Source organism: Mustelus asterias, unplaced genomic scaffold (genome assembly GCF_964213995.1).
Source record: "Mustelus asterias unplaced genomic scaffold, sMusAst1.hap1.1 HAP1_SCAFFOLD_722, whole genome shotgun sequence".
Lineage (NCBI taxonomy): Eukaryota > Metazoa > Chordata > Chondrichthyes > Carcharhiniformes > Triakidae > Mustelus > Mustelus asterias.
In genome coordinates, this window is record NW_027590671.1 from 40,043 (window position 1) to 59,094 (window position 19,052).

General features: G+C 53.8%; 1 protein-coding gene across 1 annotated transcript in view; it reads left to right on the plus strand.

The window, feature by feature from the left end:
- Positions 1-19,052, plus strand: part of LOC144487303 (dynactin subunit 1-like) — a gene marked incomplete at its 3' end in the record, with an annotated part of 197,364 nt that overhangs the window by 24,177 nt on the left and 154,135 nt on the right. Inside the window, exon 2 of the mRNA XM_078205383.1 lies at positions 9,089-9,170. Coding sequence (XP_078061509.1) covers positions 9,089-9,170 — 82 coding nt within the window. The remainder of the gene's footprint in view (positions 1-9,088; positions 9,171-19,052) is intronic.

A 19,052-nucleotide genomic window follows, 5' to 3' on the forward strand; every position in this document is an offset into this window, starting at 1 on the left:
TTGGGGCGCAGTGAGTGTGTGTGTTTGGGGCGCAGTGAGTGTGTGTGTTTGGGGCGCTGTGTGTGTGTGTGTTTGGGGTGCAGTGAGTGTGTGTGTTTGGGGTGCAGTGAGTGTGTGTGTTTGGGGTGCAGTGAGTGTGTGTGTTTGGGGTGCAGTGAGTGTGTGTGTTTGGGGTGCAGTGAGTGTGTGTGTTTGGGGTGCAGTGAGTGTGTGTGTTTGGGGTGCAGTGAGTGTGTGTGTTTGGGGCGCAGTGAGTGTGTGTGTTTGGGGCGCAGTGAGTGTGTGTGTTTGGGGCGCAGTGAGTGTGTGTGTTTGGGGCGCAGTGAGTGTGTGTGTTTGGGGTGCAGTGAGTGTGTGTGTTTGGGGCGCAGTGAGTGTGTGTGTTTGGGGTGCAGTGAGTGTGTGTGTTTGGGGTGCAGTGAGTGTGTGTGTTTGGGGCGCAGTGAGTGTGTGTGTTTGGGGCGCAGTGAGTGTGTGTGTTTGGGGCGCAGTGAGTGTGTGTGTTTGGGGCGCAGTGAGTGTGTGTGTTTGGGGTGCAGTGAGTGTGTGTGTTTGGGGCGCAGTGAGTGTGTGTGTTTGGGGCGCAGTGAGTGTGTGTGTTTGGGGCGCAGTGAGTGTGTGTGTTTGGGACGCTGTGTGTGTGTGTGTTTGGGGCGCTGTGTGTGTGTGTGTTTGGGGCGCTGTGTGTGTGTGTGTTTGGGGCGCTGTGTGTGTGTGTGTTTGGGGTGCAGTGAGTGTGTGTGTTTGGCGTGCAGTGTGTGTGTTTGTGGTGCAGTGAGTGTGTGTGTTTGGGGCGCTGTGCGTGTGTGTGTTTGGGGCGCAGTGAGTGTGTGTGTTTGGCGTGCAGTGTGTGTGTTTGTGGTGCAGTGAGTGTGTGTGTTTGGGGCGCAGTGAGTGTGTGTGTTTCGGGCGCAGTGAGTGTGTGTGTTTGGGGCGCTGTGCGTGTGTGTGTTTGGGGTGCAGTGAGTGTGTGTGTTTGGGGTGCAGTGAGTGTGTGTGTTTGGGGCGCTGTGTGTGTGTGTGTTTGGGGTGCAGTGAGTGTGTGTGTTTGGCGTGCAGTGTGTGTGTTTGTGGTGCAGTGAGTGTGTGTGTTTGGGGCGCAGTGTGTGTGTGTGTTTGGGGCGCAGTGAGTGTGTGTGTTTCGGGCGCAGTGATTGTGTGTTTGGGGCGCAGTGAGTGTGTGTGTTTGTGGTGCAGTGAGTGTGTGTGTTTGGGGCGCAGTGTGTGTGTGTGTTTGGGGCGCAGTGAGTGTGTGTGTTTCGGGCGCAGTGAGTGTGTGTTTGGGGCGCTGTGCGTGTGTGTGTTTGGGGCGCAGTGAGTGTGTGTGTTTGTGGTGCAGTGAGTGTGTGTGTTTGGGGCGCAGTGTGTGTGTTTGTGGTGCAGTGAGTGTGTGTGTTTGGGGCGCAGTGTGTGTGTTTGGGGCGCAGTGAGTGTGTGTGTTTCGGGCGCAGTGAGTGTGTGTGTTTCGGGCGCAGTGAGTGTGTGTGTTTGGGGCGCAGTGAGTGTGTGTGTTTCGGGCGCAGTGAGTGTGTGTTTGGGGCGCTGTGCGTGTGTGTGTTTGGGGCGCTGTGCGTGTGTGTGTTTGGGGCGCAGTGAGTGTGTGTGTTTGGGGCGCAGTGAGTGTGTGTGTTTGGGGCGCAGTGAGTGTGTGTGTTTGGGGCGCAGTGAGTGTGTGTGTTTGGGGCGCTGTGTGTGTTTGGGGTGCGGTGTGTGTGTGTGTTTGGGGCGCGGTGAGTGTGTGTGTTTGGGGCGCGGTGAGTGTGTGTGTTTGGGGCGCAGTGAGTGTGTGTGTTTGGGGCGCAGTGAGTGTGTGTGTTTGGGGCGCAGTGAGTGTGTGTGTTTGGGGCGCTGTGTGTGTTTGGGGCGCTGTGTGTGTGTGTGTTTGGGGCGCTGTGTGTGTTTGGGGCGCTGTGTGTGTGTGTGTTTGGGGCGCTGTGTGTGTGTGTTTGGGGCGCTGTGTGTGTGTGTGTTTGGGGCGCTGTGTGTGTGTTTGGGGCGCTGTGTGTGTGTGTGTTTGGGGCGCTGTGTGTGTGTGTGTTTGGGGCGCAGTGAGTGTGTGTGTCTGGGGCGCTGTCTGTGTTTGGGGCGCTGTGTGTGTGTGTGTTTGGGGTGCAGTGAGTGTGTGTGTTTGGAGCGCAGTGAGTGTGTGTGTTTGGGGCGCGGAGAGTGTGTGTGTTTGGGACGCAGTGTGTGTGTGTTTGGGGCGCAGTGAGTGTGTGTGTTTGGGGTGCAGTGAGTGTGTGTTTGGGGCGCTGTGTGTGTTTCGGGCGCAGTGAGTGTGTTTGGGGTGTAGTGAGTGTGTGTGTTTGGAGCGCTGTGTGTGTTTGGAGCGCTGTGCGTGTGTGTGTTTGGAGCGCTGTGCGTGTGTGTGTTTGGAGCGCTGTGCGTGTGTGTGTTTGGGGCGCTGTGCGTGTTTGGCGTGCAGTGAGTGTGTGTGTTTGGCGTGCAGTGAGTGTGTGTGTTTGGGGCGCGGTGCGTGTGTGTGTTTGGGGTGCAGTGAGTGTGTGTGTTTGGGGTGCAGTGAGTGTGTGTGTTTGGGGTGCAGTGAGTGTGTGTGTTTGGGGTGCAGTGAGTGTGTGTGTTTGGGGTGCAGTGAGTGTGTGTGTTTGGGGTGCAGTGAGTGTGTGTGTTTGGGGTGCAGTGAGTGTGTGTGTTTGGGGCGCAGTGAGTGTGTGTGTTTGGGGCGCTGTGTGTGTTTGGGGCGCAGTGAGTGTGTGTGTTTGTGGTGCAGTGAGTGTGTGTGTTTGAGGTGCTGTGTGTGTTTGGGGCGCAGTGAGTGTGTGTGTTTGGGGCGCAGTGAGTGTGTGTGTTTGGGGCGCAGTGAGTGTGTGTGTTTGGGGCGCTGTGTGTGTTTGGGGCGCAGTGAGTGTGTGTGTTTGTGGTGCAGTGAGTGTGTGTGTTTGAGGTGCTGTGTGTGTTTGGGGCGCAGTGAGTGTGTGTGTTTGGGGCGCAGTGAGTGTGTGTGTTTGGGGCGCTGTGTGTGTTTGGGGCGCTGTGTGTGTTTGGGGCGCTGTGTGTGTGTGTGTTTGGGGCGCTGTGCGTGTGTGTGTTTGGGGCGCTGTGCGTGTTTGGCGTGCAGTGAGTGTGTGTGTTTGGGGTGCAGTGAGTGTGTGTGTTTGGGGTGCAGTGAGTGTGTGTGTTTGGGGTGCAGTGAGTGTGTGTGTTTGGGGTGCAGTGAGTGTGTGTGTTTGGGGTGCAGTGAGTGTGTGTGTTTGGGGCGCAGTGAGTGTGTGTGTTTGGGGCGCAGTGAGTGTGTGTGTTTGGGGCGCAGTGAGTGTGTGTGTTTGAGGTGCTGTGTGTGTTTGGGGTGCAGTGAGTGTGTGTGTTTGGGGCGCAGTGAGTGTGTGTGTTTGGGGCGCAGTGAGTGTGTGTGTTTGGGGCGCTGTGTGTGTTTGGGGCGCTGTGTGTGTTTGGGGCGCTGTGTGTGTTTGGGGCGCTGTGTGTGTGTGTGTTTGGGGCGCTGTGTGTGTGTGTGTGTTTGGGGCGCTGTGTGTGTGTGTGTTTGGGGCGCTGTGTGTGTGTGTGTTTGGGGCGCTGTGTGTGTGTGTGTGTTTGGGGCGCAGTGAGTGTATGTGTTTGGGGCGCAGTGAGTGTGTGTGTTTGGGGCGCTGTCTGTTTTTGGGGCGCTGTGTGTGTGTGTGTTTGGGGTGCAGTGAGTGTGTGTGTTTGGAGCGCAGTGAGTGTGTGTGTTTGGGGCGCGGAGAGTCTGTGTGTTTGGGGCGCGGAGAGTGTGTGTGTTTGGGGCGCAGTGTGTGTGTGTTTGGGGCGCAGTGAGTGTGTGTGTTTGGGGTGCAATGAGTGTGTGTTTGGGGCGCTGTGTGTGTTTCGGGCGCAGTGAGTGTGTTTGGGGTGTAGTGAGTGTGTGTGTTTGGAGCGCTGTGTGTGTTTGGAGCGCTGTGCGTGTGTGTGTTTGGAGCGCTGTGCGTGTGTGTGTTTGGGGTGCAGTGAGTGTGTGTGTTTGGGGCGCTGTGTGTGTTTGGGGTGCAGTGAGTGTGTGTGTTTGGCGTGCAGTGTGTGTGTTTGTGGTGCAGTGAGTGTGTGTGTTTGTGGTGCAGTGAGTGTGTGTGTTTGGGGCGCAGTGTGTGTGTGTGTTTGGGGCGCAGTGAGTGTGTGTGTTTCGGGCGCAGTGAGTGTGTGTTTGGGGCGCTGTGCGTGTGTGTGTTTGGGGCGCAGTGAGTGTGTGTGTTTGGGGCGCAGTGAGTGTGTGTGTTTGGGGCGCAGTGAGTGTGTGTGTTTGGGGCGCTGTGTGTGTTTGGGGTGCGGTGTGTGTGTGTGTTTGGGGCGCGGTGAGTGTGTGTGTTTGGGGCGCGGTGAGTGTGTGTGTTTGGGGCGCAGTGAGTGTGTGTGTTTGGGGCGCAGTGAGTGTGTGTGTTTGGGGCGCAGTGAGTGTGTGTGTTTGGGGCGCAGTGAGTGTGTGTGTTTGAGGTGCTGTGTGTGTTTGCGGTGCAGTGAGTGTGTGTGTTTGTGGTGCAGTGAGTGTGTGTGTTTGGGGCGCAGTGAGTGTGTGTGTTTGGCGTGCAGTGTGTGTGTTTGTGGTGCAGTGAGTGTGTGTGTTTGGGGCGCAGTGAGTGTGTGTGTTTCGGGCGCAGTGAGTGTGTGTGTTTGGGGCGCTGTGCGTGTGTGTGTTTGGGGTGCAGTGAGTGTGTGTGTTTGGGGCGCAGTGAGTGTGTGTGTTTGGGGCGCAGTGAGTGTGTGTGTTTGGGGCGCTGTGTGTGTGTGTGTTTGGGGTGCAGTGAGTGTGTGTGTTTGGGGTGCAGTGAGTGTGTGTGTTTGGGGTGCAGTGAGTGTGTGTGTTTGGGGTGCAGTGAGTGTGTGTGTTTGGGGTGCAGTGAGTGTGTGTGTTTGGGGTGCAGTGAGTGTGTGTGTTTGGGGTGCAGTGAGTGTGTGTGTTTGGGGCGCAGTGAGTGTGTGTGTTTGGGGCGCAGTGAGTGTGTGTGTTTGGGGCGCAGTGAGTGTGTGTGTTTGGGGCGCAGTGAGTGTGTGTGTTTGGGGCGCAGTGAGTGTGTGTGTTTGGGGTGCAGTGAGTGTGTGTGTTTGGGGCGCAGTGAGTGTGTGTGTTTGGGGTGCAGTGAGTGTGTGTGTTTGGGGTGCAGTGAGTGTGTGTGTTTGGGGCGCAGTGAGTGTGTGTGTTTGGGGCGCAGTGAGTGTGTGTGTTTGGGGCGCAGTGAGTGTGTGTGTTTGGGGCGCAGTGAGTGTGTGTGTTTGGGGTGCAGTGAGTGTGTGTGTTTGGGGCGCAGTGAGTGTGTGTGTTTGGGGCGCAGTGAGTGTGTGTGTTTGGGGCGCAGTGAGTGTGTGTGTTTGGGGCGCTGTGTGTGTGTGTGTTTGGGGCGCTGTGTGTGTGTGTGTTTGGGGCGCTGTGTGTGTGTGTGTTTGGGGCGCTGTGTGTGTGTGTGTTTGGGGTGCAGTGAGTGTGTGTGTTTGGCGTGCAGTGTGTGTGTTTGTGGTGCAGTGAGTGTGTGTGTTTGGGGCGCTGTGCGTGTGTGTGTTTGGGGCGCAGTGAGTGTGTGTGTTTGGCGTGCAGTGTGTGTGTTTGTGGTGCAGTGAGTGTGTGTGTTTGGGGCGCAGTGAGTGTGTGTGTTTCGGGCGCAGTGAGTGTGTGTGTTTGGGGCGCTGTGCGTGTGTGTGTTTGGGGTGCAGTGAGTGTGTGTGTTTGGGGTGCAGTGAGTGTGTGTGTTTGGGGCGCTGTGTGTGTGTGTGTTTGGGGTGCAGTGAGTGTGTGTGTTTGGCGTGCAGTGTGTGTGTTTGTGGTGCAGTGAGTGTGTGTGTTTGGGGCGCAGTGTGTGTGTGTGTTTGGGGCGCAGTGAGTGTGTGTGTTTCGGGCGCAGTGATTGTGTGTTTGGGGCGCAGTGAGTGTGTGTGTTTGTGGTGCAGTGAGTGTGTGTGTTTGGGGCGCAGTGTGTGTGTGTGTTTGGGGCGCAGTGAGTGTGTGTGTTTCGGGCGCAGTGAGTGTGTGTTTGGGGCGCTGTGCGTGTGTGTGTTTGGGGCGCAGTGAGTGTGTGTGTTTGTGGTGCAGTGAGTGTGTGTGTTTGGGGCGCAGTGTGTGTGTTTGTGGTGCAGTGAGTGTGTGTGTTTGGGGCGCAGTGTGTGTGTTTGGGGCGCAGTGAGTGTGTGTGTTTCGGGCGCAGTGAGTGTGTGTGTTTGGGGCGCAGTGAGTGTGTGTGTTTCGGGCGCAGTGAGTGTGTGTGTTTCGGGCGCAGTGAGTGTGTGTGTTTGGGGCGCAGTGAGTGTGTGTGTTTGGGGCACCGGGCACTGGGCGTGTGTGTGTTTGGGACCCAGGGCACTGCGCGTGTTTGTGTTTGGGACCCAGGGCACTGCGCGTGTTTGTGTTTGGGACCCAGGGCACTGCGCGTGTGTGTGTTTGGGACGCAGGGCACTGCGCGTGTGTGTGTTTGGGACGCAGGGCACTGCGCGTGTGTGTGTTTGGGGCGCGGGGCACTGTGCGTGTGTGTGTTTGGGGCGCGGGGCACTGTGCGTGTGTGTGTTTGGGACGCAGGGCACGGCGCGTGTGTGTGTTTGGGACGCAGGGCACTGCGCGTGTGTGTGTTTGGGGCGCGGGGCACTGTGCGTGTGTGTGTTTGGGGCGCGGGGCACTGTGCGTGTGTGTGTTTGGGACGCAGGGCACGGCGCGTGTGTGTGTTTGGGGCACGGGGCACTGGGCGTGTGTGTGTTTGGGGCACGGGGCACTGTGCGTGTGTGTGTTTGGGACGCAGGGCACGGCGCGTGTGTGTGTTTGGGGCACGGGGCACTGGGCGTGTGTGTGTTTGGGGCACGGGGCACTGCGCGTGTGTGTGTTTGGGGCACGGGGCACTGCGCGTGTGTGTGTTTGGGGCGCAGGGCACTGCGCGTGTGTGTGTTTGGGGCGCAGGGCACTGTGCGTGTGTGTGTTTGGGACGCAGGGCACGGCGCGTGTGTGTGTTTGGGGCGCGGGGCACTGTGCGTGTGTGTGTTTGGGACGCAGGGCACTGCGCGTGTGTGTGTTTGGGGCGCAGGGCACTGTGCGTGTGTGTGTTTGGGGCGCAGGGCACTGCGCGTGTGTGTGTTTGGGACGCAGGGCACTGGGCGTGTGTGTGTTTGGGGCGCAGGGCGCTGCGCGTGTGTGTGTTTGGGACGCAGGGCACTGCGCGTGTTTGTGTTTGGGACCCAGGGCACTGCGCGTGTTTGTGTTTGGGGCGCAGGGCACTGCGCGTGTGTGTGTTTGGGACCCAGGGCACTGCGCGTGTTTGTGTTTGGGACCCAGGGCACTGCGCGTGTTTGTGTTTGGGACGCAGGGCACTGTGCGTGTGTGTGTTTGGGACGCAGGGCACTGCGCGTGTGTGTGTTTGGGACGCAGGGCACTGCGCGTGTGTGTGTTTGGGGCGCGGGGCACTGTGCGTGTGTGTGTTTGGGACGCAGGGCACTGCGCGTGTGTGTGTTTGGGACGCAGGGCACGGCGCGTGTTTGGGGCGCAGGGCACTGCGCGTGTGTGTGTTTGGGGCGCAGGGCACTGCGCGTGTGTTTGGGACGCAGGGCACTGCGCGTGTGTGTGTTTGGGGCACGGCACTGCGCGTGTGTGTGTTTGGGGCGCCGGGCACTGCGCGTGTGTGTGTTTGGGGCACGGCACTGCGCGTGTGTGTGTTTGGGGCGCCGGGCACTGCGCGTGTGTGTGTTTGGGGCGCGGGGCACTGTGCGTGTGTGTGTTTGGGACGCAGGGCACTGCGCGTGTGTGTGTTTGGGACGCAGGGCACTGCGCGTGTGTGTGTTTGGGACGCAGGGCACTGCGCGTGTGTGTGTTTGGGGCGCCGGGCACTGCGCGTGTGTGTGTTTGGGGCGCGGGGCACTGTGCGTGTGTGTGTTTGGGGCGCAGGGCACTGCGCGTGTGTGTGTTTGGGGCGCGGGGCACTGTGCGTGTGTGTGTTTCGGGTGCAGCGCACTGCGCGTGTGTGTGTTTGGGGCGCGGGGCACTGTGCGTGTGTGTGTTTGGGGCGCAGGGCACTGCGCGTGTGTGTGTTTGGGACGCAGGGCACTGCGCGTGTGTGTGTTTGGGACGCAGGGCACTGCTCGTGTGTGTGTTTGGGGCGCAGGGCACTGCGCGTGTGTGTTTGGGGCGAGGGGCACTGCGCGTGTGTGTGTTTGGGACGCAGGGCACTGCGCGTGTGTGTGTTTGGGGTGCAGCGCACTGCGCGTGTGTGTGTTTGGGGCGCAGGGCACTGCGCGTGTGTGTGTTTGGGACGCAGGGCACTGCGCGTGTGTGTGTTTGGGACGCAGGGCACTGCGCGTGTGTGTGTTTGGGACGCAGGGCACTGCGCGTGTGTGTGTTTGGGGCGCAGGGCACTGCGCGTGTGTGTTTGGGGCGCGGGGCACTGCGCGTGTGTGTGTTTGGGACGCAGGGCACTGCGCGTGTGTGTGTTTGGGGTGCAGCGCACTGCGCGTGTGTGTGTTTGGGGCGCAGGGCACTGCGCGTGTGTGTGTTTGGGACGCAGGGCACTGCGCGTGTGTGTGTTTGGGACGCAGGGCACTGCGCGTGTGTGTGTTTGGGACGCAGGGCACTGCGCGTGTGTGTGTTTGGGGCGCAGGGCACTGCGCGTGTGTGTGTTTGGGGCGCGGGGCACTGCGCGTGTGTGTGTTTGGGACGCAGGGCACTGCGCGTGTGTGTGTTTGGGGCGCGGGGCACTGCTCGTGTGTGTGTTTGGGGCGCCGGGCACTGCGCGTGTGTGTGTTTGGGGCGCAGGGCACTGCGCGTGTGTGTGTTTGGGGCGCAGGGCACTGCGCGTGTGTGTGTTTGGGACGCAGGGCACTGCGCGTGTGTGTGTTTGGGACGCAGGGCACTGCGCGTGTGTGTGTTTGGGGCGCAGGGCACTGCGCGTGTGTGTGTTTGGGGCGCCGGGCACTGGGCGTGTGTGTGTTTGGGGTGCAGGGCGCTGCGCGTGTGTGTGTTTGGGGCGCAGGGCGCTGCGCGTGTGTGTGTTTGGGGCGCAGGGCGCTGCGCGTGTGTGTGTTTGGGGCGCAGGGCGCTGCGCGTGTGTGTGTTTGGGGTGCTGCAGACGCGGGGTGCTGCAGACGCAGGGCGCTGCGTGCGGGCTTGCTGATTGTTCTGCTGACTGTGTTTCAGATCCAGCTTGTTGAGGATGGCACTGACACCACTTCTCCTGAAACTCCACAGGAACCATTGTCTTCAAAGGTTCCCAAACGAGGTTAGGCATCGTGTGTCCGGGGAATAGTTTGTATTGTCTGTGGTTAAATACGGTACCATGTGTCAGTGTGACAATCTGTGGTGAGGGACACAGGCGATTCAAAATCCCTGGGCAGAATATCCAGTCGCGTGAGAGAGCAATGAATATTGAGAGGAGGTTTCCCCTGGTGCTGGAGTCAAGAAGTATGGCACGTGACTTCAAAGTGAGGGGTCACGCACGCCAGGAGGGATTTCTTGCTCACAGGGTTATCCCAGACAGCTGTGGGACTGGGGCATTCAAAATATTCCAAGCTGGCTTAGACAGACCATGAGACCATGAGACATAAGAGCAGAATTAGGCCATTCGGCCCATCGAATCTACTCTGCCACTCAATCATGGCTGATACTTTTCTCATCCCCATTCTCCTGCCTTTTCCCCATAACCCCTGATCCCCTTATTAATCAGGAACCTATCTATCTCTGTCTTAAAGACACTCAGTGACCCGGCCTCCACAGCCTTCTGCGGCAAAGAGTTCCACAGATTCACCACTCTCTGGCTGAAGAAATTCCTCCTCATCTCTGTTTTAAAGGATTGTCCCTTTAGCCTGAGGTTGTGCTCTCTGGTTCTAGTTTTTTCTACCAGTGAAAACATCCTCTCCACGTCCACTCTATCCAGGCCTCGCAGTATCCTGTAAGTTTCAATAAGATCCCCCCTCATCCTTCTAAACTCCAATGAGTACAACCCAGAGTCCTCAACCGTTTCTCATACAACAAGCTATTCATTCCAGGGATCATTCTTGTGAACCTCCTCTGGACCCTTTCCAAGGCCAGCACATCCTTCCTTCGATGCGGGGCGCAAAACTGTTCACAATACTCCAAATGGAGTCAATAAAGAGAACAAAGAACAGTACAGCACAGGAAACAGGCCCTTCGGCCCTCCAAGCCTGTGCCGCTCCTTGGTCCAACTAGACCAATCGTTTGTATCCCTCCATCCCAGGCTGCTCATGTGACTATCCAGGTAAGTCTTAAACGATGTCAGCGTGCCTGCCTCCACCACCCTACTTGGCAGCGCATTCCAGGCCCCCACCACCCTCTGTGTAAAAAACGTCCCTCTGATATCCGAGTTATACTTCGCCCCTCTCAGCTTGAGTCCGTGACCCCTCGTGATCGTCACCTCCGACCTGGGAAAAAGCTTCCCACTGTTCACCCTATCTAGACTCTTCATAATCTTGTATACCTCTATTAGATCTCCCCTCATTCTCCGTCTTTCCAAGGAGAACAACCCCAGTCTACCCAATCTCTCCTCATAGCTAAGACCCTCCATACCAGGCAACATCCTGGTAAACCTTCTCTGCACTCTCTCTAACGCCTCCACGTCCTTCTGGTAGTGCGGCGACCAGAACTGGACGCAGTACTCCAAATGTGGCCGAACCAGCGTTCTATACAGCTGCATCATCAGACTCCAGCTTTTATACTCTATACCCCGTCCTATAAAGGCAAGCATACCATTTGCCTTCTTCACCACTTTCTCCACCTGTGTTGCCACCTTCAAGGATTTGTGGACTTGCACACCTAGGTCCCTCTGTTTTTCTATACTCCTGATGACTCTGCCATTTATTGTATAACTCCTCCCTACATTATTTCTTCCAAAATGCATGACTTCGCATTTATCCAGATTAAACTCCATCTGCCACCTCTCTGCCCAATTTTCCAGCCTATCTATATCCTGTTGTATTGCCCGACAATGCTCTTCGCTATCCGCAAGTCCAGCCATCTTCGTGTCATCCGCAAACTTGCTGATTACACCAGTTACACCTTCTTCCAAATCATTTATATATATCACAAATAGCAGAGGTCCCAGTACAGAGCCCTGCGGAACACCACTGGTCACAGACCTCCAGCCGGAAAAAGACCCTTCGACCACTACCCTCTGTCTCCTATGGCCAAGCCAGTTCTCCACCCATCTAGCCACTTCTCCTTGTATCCCATGAGCCTTAACCTTCTTAACCAACCTGCCATGTGGGACTTTGTCAAATGCCTTACTGAAATCCATATAGACGACATTCACGGCCCTTCCTTCATCAACCGTTTTTGTCACTTCCTCAAAAAACTCCACTAAATTTGTAAGGCCCGACCTTGCTCTTACAAAACCATGCTGTCTGTCACTAATGAGATTGTTCCGTTCTAAATGCACATACATCCTGTCTCTAAGAATCCTCTCCAACAACTTCCCTACCACGGACGTCAAGCTCACCGGCCTATAATTTCCTGGGTTATCCCTGCTACCCTTCTTAAATAACAGGACCACATTCGCTATCCTCCAATCCTCAGGGACCTCACCCGTGTCCAAAGAAGCGACAAAGATTTCCGTCAGTGGTCCAGCAATTTCATCTCTCGTCTCCCTGAGCAGTCGAGGATAGATGCCATCAGGCCCTGGGGCTTTGTCAGTTTTAATGTTCCCTAAAAAACCTAACACTTCCTCTCTTGTAATGGAGATTTTCTCTAACGGGTCAACACCTCCCTCCGAGACACTCCCGGTTAACACGCCCCTCTCCTTCGTGAATACCGATGCAAAGTATTCATTTAGGATCTCCCCTATTCCCTTGAGTTCTAAGCATAATTCCCCTCCTTTGTCCCTGAGAGGTCCGATTTTCTCCCTGACAACTCTTTTGTTCCTAACGTATGAATAGAATGCCTTAGGATTCTCCTTAATCCTGCCTGCCAAGAACATCTCGTGACCTCTTTTTGCCCTTCTAACTCCCCGTTTGAGTTCTTTCCTACTCTCTCTGTATTCCTCCAGAGCTCCATCTGTTTTCAGTTGCCTGGACTTAACGTACACCTCCCTTTTCATTTTAATCAGATCCTCAATTTCCCTGGTTATCCACGGCTCTCGAATCCTACCTTTCCTATCTTTCCTTTTTACAGGCACATGCCTATCCTGCAGCCTTATCAATAGTTCCTTAAAAGACTCCCACATGCCAGACGCGGACTTACCCTCGAACATCCTCTCCCAATCAACATCCACCAATTCCTGCCTAATCCGGCTATAGTTAGTCTTCCCCCAATTTAGCACCCTGCCCGTAGGACAGCACTCATCCTTGTCTATTACTATCCTAAAGTTAACAGAGTTGTGGTCACTATTTGCCACATGTTCCCCTACCGAAACTTTGACGACCTGACCGGGCTCATTTCCCAGAACTAGGTCCAGTATAGCCCCCTCTCTAGTCGGGCTATCTACATACTGTTCCAAAGAACCTTCCAGTACGCATTTTACAAATTCCTCCCCGTCCGGTCCCCCAGCTCTAAGCACTTTCCAGTCTGTGCCAGGGAAATTAAAGTCCCCCAGTACAACAACCCTATTTTTTCTGCACCTATCCAGAATCTCCTGACACATCCTTTCCTCCACTTCCTGTGGGCTGTTGGGTGGTCTGTAGTACACCCCCAGCATAGTGACTGCACCCTTCCTGTTTCTGAGTTCCACCCACAGCGACTCAGTACATGACCCCTCTAAGTTGTCTACCCTCTGCACCGCGGTAATATGCTCCTTAACTAATATCGCTACTCCCCCACCTTTTTTAGCCCCTCCTCTGTCTCGCCTAAAACACTTATACCCCGGAATGTTCAGCTGCCAGTCCTGTCCTTTTAAGCAAGTTTCCGTCACCGCAACCACATCCAAATTCCGCATAAGCATTAAGGCCCTACGTTCGTCTGTTTTACCCGTTACGCTCCTCGCATGAAGCAGATGCACTCCAGACCTCCAGGCCCAGTCAGGTCATCCTCCTCCAGAGTGCTCCTCTTCTTAGCTAGCCTTGCCCTGGCCCCCAGCTCAACCCCAGCCTCAGTATTTACTGACCTCTGTTTTGTTCCCCACCCCCCTGCCACACTAGTTTAAATCCTGCCGAAACACTCTCGCAAAACTCCCAGCCAGGATATTTGCTCCCTTCCAGTTGAGGTGTAACCCATCCTTTCTGTACAGTTGCCATCCTGACTTGAAGATTTCCCAGTTATCTATGAATTTAAAACCCTCCCTCTTGCACCAGTCCTTTAGCCACGCGTTGAACTGTAGAATCTCCCTGTTCCGAGCCTCACTTGCACTAGACACCGGGAGCAGTCCAGAGATTGCTACCCTGGAGGCCTTACTTTTTAGCCTCGCACCCAACTCCCTGAATTTCTCTCGTCTGACCAGAGCCTTATACAACCTCAGAAACACGTCTCTGCTCTTGTATTCTAGCCCTCTCGCCATGAATGCTAACATTACATTTACCTTCCAAATTTCCGACTGAACCTGCACGTTAACCTGAAGAGAATCTTGAACAATGATCCCAAGTCCCTTTGTGCTTCTGATTTCCTCAGCATTTTCCCATTCAGAAAATAGTCTATGTCTCCATTCCTCCTTCCAAAGTCCAGGCATTCATGGAACATAGAACATTACAGCGCAGTACAGGCCCTTCGGCCCTCGATGTTGCGCCGACCAGTGGTACCAATCTAAAGCCCCTCTAATCTACACTATTCCAATATCATCCATATGTTTATCCAATAACCATTTGAATGCTCTTAATGTTGACGAGTCCACGACTGCTGCAGGCAGGGCATTCCACGCCCTTACTACTTTCTGAGTAAAGAACCTACCTCTGACATCTGTCCTATATCTCTCACCCCTCAATTTAAAGCTATGTCCCCTCGTGCTAGCCATCACCATCCGAGGAAAAAGGCTCTCACTATCCACCCTATCTAATCCTCTGATCATCTTGTATGCCTCTATTAAGTCACCTCTTAACTTTCTTCTCTCTAACGAAAACAACCTCAAGCCCCTCAGCCTTTCCTCATATGATTTTCCCACCATACCAGGCAACATCCTGGTAAATATCCTCTGCACCCTTTCCAACACTTCCACATCTTTCCTATAATGCGGCGACCAGAACTGTACGCAATACTCCAAATGCGGCCGCACCAGAGTTTTGTACAGTTGCAGCGTGACCTCCTGGCTCCGAAACTCAATCCCTCTACCAATAAAAGCTAACACACCGTATGCCTTCTTAACAACCCCATCAACCTGGGTGCCAACTTTCAGGGATCTATGCACATGGACACCCATATCCCTCTGTTCATCCACACGACCAAGTATCTTACCATTAGCCCAGTACTCTGTATTCCTGTTACTCGTTCCAAAGTGAATCACCTCACACTTTTCCGCATTAAACTTCAGAAAGGCAAGAACTGATTAGGGACAGTCAGCATGGCTTTGTGAGTGGAAAATCACATCTCACAAATTTGATTGAGTTTTTTGAAGGAGTAACCAAGAAGGTAGATGAGGGCAGTGCAGTTGATATTGTCTACATGGACTTTAGCAAGGCCTTTGACAAGGTACCGCATGGTAGGGTGTTGCATAAAGTTAAATCTCATGGGATCCAGGGTGAGGTAGCTAAGTGGATACAAAATTGGCTTGATAACAGAAGCCAGAGGGTGGTTGTAGAGAGTTGTTTTTCAAACTGGAGGCCTGTGACCAGCGGTGTGCCTCAAGGATCAGTGCTGGGCCCACTGTTATTTGTCATTTATATTAATGATTTGGATGAGAATTTAGGAGGCATGGTTAGTAAGTTTGCAGATTACACCAAGATTGGTGTCATAGTGGACAGTGAGGAAGGTTATCTCCAATTGCAACGGGATCTTGATCAATTGGGCCAGTGGGCTGACAAATGGCAGATGGAGTTTAATTTAGATAAATGCGAGGTGATGCATTTTGGTAGATTGAATCAGGGCAGGACTTACTCAGTTAATGGTTGGGGAGAGTTACAGAACAAAGAGATCGAGGGGTACATGTTCATAGCTCCTTGAAAGTGGAGTCACAGGTGGACAGAGTGGTGAAGAAGGCATTCGGCATGCTTGGTTTCATCGGTCAGAACATTGAATACAGGAGTTGGGACGTCTTGTTGAAGTTGTGCAAGACATTGGTAAGGCCACACTTGGAATACTGTGTGCAATTCTGGTCACCCTATTATAGAAAGGATATTATTAAACTAGAAAGAGTGCAGAAAAGATTTACTAGGATGCTACCGGGACTTGATGGATTGAGTTATAAGGAGAGGCTGAATAGACTGGGACTTTTTTCTCTGGAGCGTAGGAGGCTTATAGAGGTCTATAAAATAATGAGGGGCACAGATCAGCTAGATAGTCAATACTTTTCCCAAAGGTAGAGGAGTCTAAAACTAGAGGGCATAGGTTTAAGGAGAGAGATACAAAAGTGTCCAGAGGGGCAATTTTTTCACACAGAGGGTGGTGAGTGTCTGGAACGAGCTGCCAGAGGTAGTAGTAGAGGTGGGTACAATTTTGTTTTTAAAAAGCGTTTAGACAGTTACATGGGTAAGATGGGTATAGAGGGATATGGGCCAAATGTGGGCAATTGGGATTAGCTTCGGGATTTAACAAAAAAGGGCAGCCTCAGCAAGTTGGGCCGGAGGGCCTGTTTCCATGTCGTAAACCTCCGGGGCGGCACGGTAGCACAGTGGTTAGCACTGCTGCTTCACAGCTCCAGGGACCTGGGTTCGATTCCCGGCTTGGGTCACTGTCTGTGTGGAGTCTGCACATTCTCCCCGTGTCTGCGTGGGTTTCCTCCGGGGATATTCTATCCCCCTCGCGATATAGGCCAACATCCCATTTGCCGCCTTGATCACCTGTTGTACCTGCAGACTGGGCTTTTGCGTCTCATGCACAAGGACCCCCAGGTCCCTTTGCACGGTAGCATGTTTTAATTTGTTTCCATTGAGATAGTAATCCCATTTGTTATTATTTCCTCCAAAGTGTATAACCTCGCATTTCTCAACGTTATACTCCATTTGCCATATCCTCGCCCACTCACTCAGCCTGTCCAAATCTCTCTGCAGATCTTCTCCGTCCTCCACACGATTCACTTTTCCACTTATCTTTGTGTCGTCTGCAAACTTCGTTACCCTACACTCCGTCCCCTCCTCCAGATCATCTATATAAATGGTAAATAGTTGCGGCCCGAGTACCGATCCCTGCGGCACGCCACTAGTTACCTTCCTCCAACCGGAAAAACACCCATTTATTCCGACTCTTTGCTTCCTGTCGGATAGCCAGTCCCCAATCCACTTTGCGAGTTGTTAGGCCGTAGTGAATGAAGTATTTCTCCCATAGAGTTCTGGCAACCGTTATGGCTCTCTGATCCTTGGTTGGGAATGCTTGTGCATACCGAGTGAAGTGGTCAGTGACTACCAACACATTGCACACATTGCGGGAATCAGGTTCTATGGAGAGAAAGTCAATGCATACAAGATCCATAGGGCCTGAACTTGGGATGTGGGAAAGTGGTGCTGCTCTCTGTGGCAGAGTCTTTCTCTTAATGCAGCGTTCACATGTCTTGCAGTATGTCTCTACGTCTTGCTTCATGCGGGGCCAGAAGAATCTGTCACAGACGAGTGCATAGGTCTTGTCAAATCCCAGATGTCCATTGTTGTCATGCAGTGACTTCAGAATCATACGGTGGAACTGCTTGGGGAGCACAAGCTGTCGTAAGCGTAGGTCAGACTGTTTGACTGTCCTGTAAAGCAGACCCTGCTCGATTGACCACTTCCCCCACTCTCGTTTCAGAAGTGTAAGATCAGGTTGGTTTGCCTGTATTTGACTTGCCGGTGCCTTCTGATTGACAGCTAGCCATATTTCTCCTATACACGGGTCACTTTTCTGAGCAGCTTGAAGCTCTGCTGGACTGAAAGTGATGATGTGGAGATGCCGGCGTTGGACTGGGGCAAACACAGTAAGAAGTTTAACAACACCAGGTTAAAGTCCAACAGGTTTATTTGGTAGCAAAAGCCACACAAGCTTTCGGAGCTCCAAGCCCCTTCTTCAGGTGAGTGGGAATTCTGTTCACAAACAGAGCATATAAAGACACAAACTCAATTTACATGAATAATGGTTGGAATGCGAATACTTACAACTAATCAAGTCTTTAAGAAACAAAACAATGTGAGTGGAGAGAGCATCAAGACAGGCCAAAAAGATGTGTATTGTCTCCAGACAAGACAGCCAGTGAAACTCTGCAGGTCCACACAACTGTGGGAGTTACAAATAGTGTGACATGAACCCAATATCCCGGTTGAGGCCGTCCTCGTGTGTGCGGAACTTGGCTATCAGTTTCTGCTCAGCGACTCTGCGCTGTCGTGTGTCGCGAAGGCCGCCTTGGAGAACGCTTACCCGAATATCAGAGGCCGAATGCCCGTGACCGCTGAAGTGCTCCCCGTTCTGACTTGTACAGTAGCTCCGTAAAGATAGTCATGTAGCTTATCCACAATAGCCCACTTGAGAGCTAAAAACTCCAGTTTGTGTGCTGGATAGTTTTTCTCAGATGCCGAGAGACTTCTGCTGATCAATGCAACTGGGCGTAGACCATCATCATGCTCTTGGTATAAGACACCACCTAGTCCGTCCAGGCTAGCATCCACGTGCAGAATGTAAGGCTTCTGTGGATCCGCGAACGCCAATACAGGGGCTTTGGTGAGCCGGGTCTTGAGTCCTTGGAAAGCATGTTCGCATTGCTCACCCCACCGAGAGCCAAAGGGTTCAGAAGGCTTGAAGTAAGTCTTGTCAGGTGAGTTTGCAGTCTGACTCCCCTTGGAGCGGGGACGGGGAGGATATCCTTGAAGGAGTCCGTTGAGGGGACGGCAGAGTTTGGAGAAGTCCTTGACAAAGCGGCGATAGTAGCCACAAAATCCAAGGAAGGATCTGAGCTCTGTCACCGTTTGGGGTCTTGGCCAGGATACAACAGCCTCTACCTTGGATGGATCCGTCGCTATTCCGTCCTGCGACACTACATGTCCAACGTAGGTGACAGAAGTCCTGCCAAACTGGCACTTGTCAAGCGACAGCTTCAGATCTTCTTCTTGGAGCCGGTCAAGCACTTTGAGCAACCGCTCCTCGTGTTCTTCGAGGGTTCGTCCAAACACAATGAGATCATCCAGGTACACCAACACCTCCAGAAAGTTCATGTCGCCGACAGTATGTTCCATGACTCTCTGAAAAGTGGCCGGTGCTCCGGAAATTCCCTGAGGCATGCGTTCGAACTGATAAAAACGCAATGGGCAGATAAAAGCGGTCTTCTCCTTGTCAGCCTCACTCATGGGTATTTGATAGTACCCGCTCCTCAGGTCGAGGACTGTGAACCATTTACTCCCAGACAAGCAGTGAAGAGCGTCTTCTATCCTTGGGACAGTGTACTGGTCCGGTATTGTTCGAAGGTTAAGGGTTCGGTAGTCCACGCACATTCGTACCTTCCCTGACTTCTTGCGTACGACTACTATTGGCGATGCGTAGGGACTACGCGATTCAGAGATGATGCCATGGCTTTGTAGTTCCTGTAGGTGCTGGCGCACATGCTCAAAGTCAGCAGGCGACAAGCGACGTGACCTCTCTCGGAAGGGCCTTGCATCCTTCAGTCTTATTTCATGTCTGGTGCTTTTAGAACAACCTACATCCCACTCGTGCTGAGAGAAAACCTCTTTCCTCTCCATCATTCTCTCACAGAGATGCCTCCTTGCCTCCTCTGGTATAGGAGAGGCTCCAAAATCAAAAGAGGAAGGGGTCAGTTCGATTGCAGCTTTATCCGCACACTGTGCCCTCGGCAGAGGAACAGGGGCTACTGGAAAAATATGGGCTACTGGAGTCCCACGTTTCAAGGAGATTTCTCTGGATGACAGGTTCTTCACAGTCACAGTAATGCGTCTGCTGGAAACAACTGATGCAAGATGAACCTCAGGCCTCACCCACAACTCTTCAGGGGAAAAAGTGTCAATAGGCTGATCTATCAGTGCTAGCTGGTCTGTGAAATCACCAGGAAACTTTGGGAGGCCAGTGACTTTAAACACTTGTCCTGGTTGCAAGGTGATTGGTT